The sequence below is a fragment of the Mchenga conophoros genome, linkage group LG3 (assembly GCF_057382185.1).
Source record: "Mchenga conophoros isolate Kocher_MC1m ecotype Shallow Benthic linkage group LG3, M_conophoros_male_GT1.1, whole genome shotgun sequence".
Lineage (NCBI taxonomy): Eukaryota > Metazoa > Chordata > Actinopteri > Cichliformes > Cichlidae > Mchenga > Mchenga conophoros.
This window is the reverse complement of record NC_140528.1, coordinates 32,497,806-32,504,672: the sequence shown is the minus strand read 5'-3', so window position 1 is coordinate 32,504,672 and position 6,867 is coordinate 32,497,806. Positions and strand designations below refer to the sequence as shown.

The 6,867-nt window shown below is 37.6% G+C and overlaps 1 protein-coding gene across 1 annotated transcript; it reads right to left on the bottom strand.

The window, feature by feature from the left end:
* Positions 1 to 4,847: 4,847 nt before the first annotated feature.
* Positions 4,848 to 6,541, bottom strand: LOC146578200 (E3 ubiquitin-protein ligase TRIM21-like). Its single transcript, XM_085268554.1, has one exon. It carries the CDS (start codon positions 6,528 to 6,530, stop codon positions 4,848 to 4,850), a length of 1,683 nt encoding a protein of 560 aa, XP_085124680.1. The 5' UTR covers positions 6,531 to 6,541.
* Positions 6,542 to 6,867: the final 326 nt, after the last annotated feature.

The following is a 6,867-nucleotide window of genomic DNA, read 5'->3' as shown; positions in this document are numbered from 1 at the left end:
GAAACAAGGACGCAAACTGAAAGGCACGGACGTTTTCATTAATGAGCATCTGACACGAAAAAACGCAGACATCGCGAGGAAGGCAAGGCAACTGAAGAAGAACGGTAAAATACAACATATACATGGGTAACAAACTGTAAGATTTTCATTAAGCTAAACGGGACACCAGAAGAGGCAAAAGTACTGATAGTGAGGAACATGGAGGATCTGGACAAGTATAACTGACACCAATGTATCAATTACACCAGGAAATGACATGGACACGTTGAAATTAGTTCTTCAACAGAAAGTAATTGATCTAGATTGAATATAAGGAGCATAATATAATAGATCCAGAAATAGATTCTGAAAGTAACTTTCTCTCTTCTTTTGTTAAAAATTGTAATTATTTCACTCAGGAACAATATGAAAAAGAAATTAACCTAGACGGGAAGCTCTCATTAATTCACTTTAACAGCAGAAGTATGTACTCTAATTTTGATTTCATTAAGGACTATTTGCAACAATTTTCTCGCCCCTTTAGTGTTATAGCCATCACTGAAACTTGGTTCAATGTCGATAAAGGAATAGATTTTTGTTTGAATGGATATGATTTAAAATACATGAATAGATTAAATAAGGCGGGCGGCGGGGTTGCTATATATGTTCATAACTCTATAAAATATAATGTTGTAACAACTATGTCTATGGCTATTGATGGAATTTTGGAATGTTTGACTATTGAGATTATGAATGAAAAAAAGAGAAATGTTATAATAAGTTGCATATATCGGACACCCAGTTCAAGTATTGACACTTTTAATGAATGGATAGAAAAAACGTTTGCTTCGGTGAACCAAAAATCACTATTCATCTGTGGTGATTTTAACATTGATTTGCTAAATCCAACAAGGTTAAAAGCCATTGATGACTTTACTGACACGATGTACAGCTTATCACTATATCCAACAATAACAAAGCCAAGCAGAATAACTTCACATAGCGCCACTATTATTGACAACATTTTTACTAATGTCATGGATTTCCAAATTAATAGTGGTCTGCTTGTCTGTGATATAACTGACCACTTACCAGTTTTTACTTTGTGTGACTGTGATTTAAAAAAAATAGATACCAAGATCATGATAGCAAAGCGAACAATAAATGAAGAAGCAATTCATGCCTTCAATTTCGATTTAGCACAACAAGATTGGAGTTCGGTGTATGAAGAGTCAGATGTGGACAAGGCTTATGATAATTTTCTATATATTTTTACTATGTGGTACAATAAACATTGTCCTGTAAACGAACACATGACAAAGAAAAAAAAGATAAAAAGTCCTTGGCTCACAAAAGGAATTATTAATGCTTGCAAAAAGAAAAACAATCTGTATAAACAGTTTATCAAAGTAAAAACAAAAGAAGTGGAACAAAGATATAAAGCATATAGAAATAAATTGACTGATATTATAAGAACGAGCAAACAACTTTATTATAGAAGAAGATTATATGAAAATAAAAACAATATAAAAGGAACTTGGGATGTGTTAAACAACTTAATTAAACAAGGATCTTCTGGAACATCATATCCTGAATATTTTACTGATGCAAATGGTGAAAATCACAACATGAGTAATATTGTCGATGGGTTCAATAAATTCTTCATAAATGTTGGCCCTGAACTAGCAGCGGACATCCCGTGTCATAAAAATGAAAATATCAGTAATATAAAATCAAATCCCTTTTCACTGTTCCTCTCAGCTACAAATGAGCAAAAAGTAATAAATATCACATTAAAATGTAAAAGTAAGTCTTCAATGGATTATCATGACATAAATATGTCTGTAGTTAAACAGGTTATTCTGAATATTGTTAGTCCCTTAACATATATCTGTAATTTATCATTTCAGTCCGGTTGTTTTCCAAAAAAAATGAAAATTGCGAAAGTAATACCACTATATAAAAGTAATGACAAACACAGTTTTACCAATTATAGGCCTATTTCTCTACTGCCTCAATTCTCAAAAATTCTAGAAAAACTTTTTAATTCAAGATTAGAAAAATTCCTTGAAAAACATCAAATAATAAATGTTGGTCAGTATGGTTTCAGAACACAAAGAACCACTTCAATGGCGATAATTGAGGCAGTAGAAGAAATTACTGATACACTGGATAAAAATAAATATGCAGTTGGTATTTTTGTTGATCTCAAAAAGGCCTTCAACACAATCAATCACTCAATTTTACTGGATAAATTGGAAAGATATGGTATTCGAGGGAAAGCTGGTAACTGGTTAAAAAGTTACCTAACGGGTCGGGAACAATATGTTAGCATAGGGCATTACCATTCAGAGAAACTTGGTATTACATGTGGTGTTCCCCAAGGGTCAGTGTTGGGACCAAAACTTTTCAATGTATACATAAATGATATTTTTGATGTTTCTCAAGTACTTAAACTCATACTGTTCGCAGATGACACCAACATATTTTTCAGTAGCGATGATTATACTGATCTTGTAATGACTGTAAACAGGGAGCTAAAATTAATAAAAAAATGGATGGACATAAATAAATTATCATTAAATATAAATAAAACTAAAGCAATGTTTTTTGGTAATTTAAAATATAATATAGGATTACCAATTATCATTGAAGGTGTACCAATTGATAATGTGAGTGAAAACAAATTTTGGGGAGTTGTAATTGATAACAAAATTTCATGGAAACCCCACGTCAGACACATAAAAACCTAAATTTCCAGAAGCCTCGCAGTTTTGAACAAAGTGAAACAATTCCTTGATAAAGATGCACTTCGTACTCTGTACTGTACCCTGGTTCTTCCATATCTTACATATTGTGTGGAAGTGTGGGGAAATACATATAAAAATACAACTAATCCATTAGTCACAGTACAGAAACGAGCACTGCGTATTATTCACAAGGCTGGTTACTGTATCTAGATCATACTCATAAACTCTTTCTTCAGGCAAAGTTACTTAAATTCCAGGATCTGGTTAATTACAATACATCCATAATTTTGTATAAGGCTTTTACTAAACTTTTACCGGCAAATTAACAAACTAGATTTGAAATTCGAGAAAAGGTTTATAATGTGAGAGGCTTTGGAGAATTCAAATTACCCAGAACTCGAACAACCCGTAAAGGTTTTTGTGTGTCTGTATGTGGTGTGAAAATCTGGAACAGTCTGAGTTTACAATTGAAACAATGCAAAAAAATTCCAAAATATGTATGTACATATATGTACTTGTGTGTGTAGATATATATGTATGTATATGTATGTGTGTTTGTTACTTGTAGTTATTACTGCCTGTTACCTGTGGTAATGTAATTTATAATTTATATATTCTGTATTCAGTTATGAAGGCTCTAATTGTTGTTTGCGAGCTGCCGTTTAGAAGCTTGTATGTGCCCGGGGCTGTTGATGGGTCTGTATGCAATGATGGGCGTAGCTGCGGGAAGTTTATTGTTTTTTTTGTTGATGAGTGAGTATAGGGGTGGGATTTAATAAGTTTTCTTCGTCCCACTCCTTTTTCAGGCAATTTTTGTTTTTTGTTTTGTGTATTTTATGTTCAATATACGTATTTGTTGTGCCTGAAAATGAAAAAATAAATGAAATGAATGAATGAAATGAAAGGTAAGGTGAGAAAATATAATAGATATATATAATCAATCAATAAGGTGAAAATATCAGATAAAAGGTGTTTTTTTTGGTTATAAGGAATAAAGAGGTCAAAGGTCAAAACAAGAGTACTGTTAAGTTAAAATTAAAGGGTCAAAGGTCAGATTAAACAGGTTACACAGAAAGGATCGGCAAAACTTAAACAAGGATAAAGAAATAATACATTAAACAAGGAAATAAATTAAAAGTCTGAGTTAATGAGAAATTAAACGTTTAAATCAGGTTAAGAGTTAAATTTTAAGCTTTTCTTAGTTAAACTAAATAAAATAATCAGAATAAACGATTGGAGGAAAAAAGCAAAGATGTTGTGATCAAATAGTTTGTACGGCAGAAAGAAAAACATGTTTCAGTAGATTGTATGTTGGAAACCACAGTAGACACAGTAGACTCAAATCATTGTTACTGAGGAATTCTGCCTTAAACAGTAAAGTGTTCTTTAACAGTGTGTGTGTGTGTGTGTGTGTGCAGCTGTTCTTTGTGTTGTTGCTGCATCGTTGCCTCAGGGGGAAAGTTGTGTGTGTGTTATGCAGACTAGCAGAGACTGCAGCTGTCAGCAGCCACACACACTTTCTATTCTTCAAATCAAATCACAGTGAAACATGTTCACTGACAGCTCAGCTTCAGCATCGTCTTCATGCTGTGACTGCAGCCGTTCAACTCTGTTTGTCTTTAACCCAAATCATCACAACATGCAAATATAATCATCAAAATGATGTGACTGGAAGGATGCAGCAGTCTGTGCTCCACCTTTCTCCTCCACACCTGCAGGTGGAGAACATGGATGCATGAATCTCTACAGAGTTCTTTGAATATTATCCGTCTCATCAGTTTTCAGTGAACAAAACTCCTCACAGAGCCAAAATAAGCAGTTTGTATCCAACATAACTCAGCTGGACTCTGATGCTCCGTATAACAGCCACACATGAGTCTGGATTCACTCAAAGCATTGAACAAACTTTATTGGAAATGAAGCTTTTGGACATTTGTTCTCTGATATTTGCTCTTCAGCTCGAGTCTCCATCAGTGGGAACATTTCCTGATTCAACTTTTCTTCTGTTCAAATCAAACTCCATGAGAATCAAAGTGTGAATCAGAGTCCTGATGATCAGATTCTATAGAAACATGGAGACTGTAGAGGATTTACACTCAATATGTTCATTTGTTCCCTTCAAGAAAAATCAATCAGTTCATCAAATAAAATCAGTCGTTGATCAGTTTGATTGACAGGACAGATGATCAGAGGTGCAGAGTTTTTACCTCCATAATTCAGACTGGGACTGAAGAATGGGTGGAGTTTGTGAGTGAAGGAGCAGCCAGTAAAGGAGTAGATCAGAGCTGCAGCACCTACATCATAAAAGGAGACCAGACCCTCCTCATAATCCACAAACACCCCCACCTTCTCAGGACCAGGATGAAGACAGAGATCAACTGGAGAGTCAGCACAAGCACTGTACTCATTTCCATTTCTCAGCCTCACAGTCCAGAAACCATCCTGAGGTCTCAGTGTGATTTGTCCCTTCCTGTTGATCGACTCTGTGGCCACTCCTAAATTCCACTCAGTCTTTCCTTTAACCTGAACCTCAAAGTAAAATCTGCCTGAAGAGAAACTCTGCTCTCCTAAAACACAAACACAGTGAGAAAATCTCTCTGGGTTGTCTGGAAGATTCTTCTTCACATCACTATGATAAACTTGTTTTCCATCATCAGACAGGATGAGTTTAGGATGAGCTGTATCAGGATCCAGAGTCACATCCACCTCATGCTGCTGCACTCTCTGCAGCTCAGCCTCAAACAGCTTCTTCTTCATGAGTTTCCTGATTGTCTCCTCCAGCTGAGCCACAGCTCTCCCCACAGTCCCCTCATATGATGGTGGATGAACTCTGACCTCTGTCCAGTCCTTGCTGGGTGGAGCAGCTTTCAGGGAGGAGAAGCTTTGGAGGAGGTGGAGGTGGTCTTCAGAGCGTGAGAGCTGCTCCACCTCAGAGCTTCTCTCCATCAGCTCAGAGATTTCCTGTTCCAGATCTTTGATGAGACCTTCAGCCTGTTTCTCTGTAGCTTCCTGTTTGTCTTCGATCTCCTTCATGAGCTCCTTCAGGCGTCTCTCAACAGACTCCATCAGAGCCATGAGGACCTGAACACCTTCTGCTTTCTGTCTGTCTGCAGCATCTTTACTCATCTTCACCGACTCTGTGATTTCCTGAATCTTCAGTCGTCTCTTCTGGATCATCTGCTGAATCTCAGCCTCTGTCTTCTCCAGCTCTGCCTTCTTTCCTTCATATTCTTCTCTCAGAGGAACAAACTCGTGGTTCTTGTGGTCTAAAACAGGGCAGAGCGTGCAGACACATGTCTGGTCGGTCTTACAGAACAGCTGCAGAAGGTTATCGTGCTTCGTGCACATCCTGCCTTCCAGGTTCTCCACAGCATCAACCAGCTGATGTCTTTTCAGACGTTTCAGTGTCAGATGAGGCTCCAGGTGAGTGTGACAGTAGGAGGTCTGACACACCAGGCAGGACTTCAGGGCCTTCAGTCTGGTTCCAGTGCAGACGTCACAGGGAACTTCTCCTGGTTTGGCAGCTTGTTGCTCTGAGCTGCTGCTGGCTTTCTGCTGAGCTTCACGTCTGAACTGAGCAACCATCTCAGAGAACAAAGTGTTGATCTTCAGCTGAGGTCGAGTGTAGAAAGTCTCTTTACACATGGGACACTGACAGATGACATTCATGTCCCAGTGCTGACTGATGCAGGTTTTGCAGAAGTTGTGTCCACATGATGTAGTGACTGGATCAGTGAACACATCCAGACAGATGGAGCACAGAAACTGATCTTCAGATCGCAGATTGCTGGCAGCAGACATGTCTGCACTCTGAGGGAGAAAGAAGAGAAACATTTGATTCAAAATTCACTTTAAATTTCATTTTACAAAGAGAGAAACAAACGTCAGTAAAAGATGGCGGCGCGCACAGACGCAGCGACCCGGAGCTCCTACATTTTTGCACTTTTGGTGGTATTGGGTATTATTTAGGCTGCTGCCCCCGCGACCCGGCTCCGGATAAAGCGGATGAAGATGGATGGATGGATGGTATTATTTCACACAGTCTGGGGTTACTTCAATACAACAGAGATGATCTACTACAACTAAGCCGTGGAGATCTTCAACTAGCATCCGAGTATCTCATCCCCCCGGAGATCGT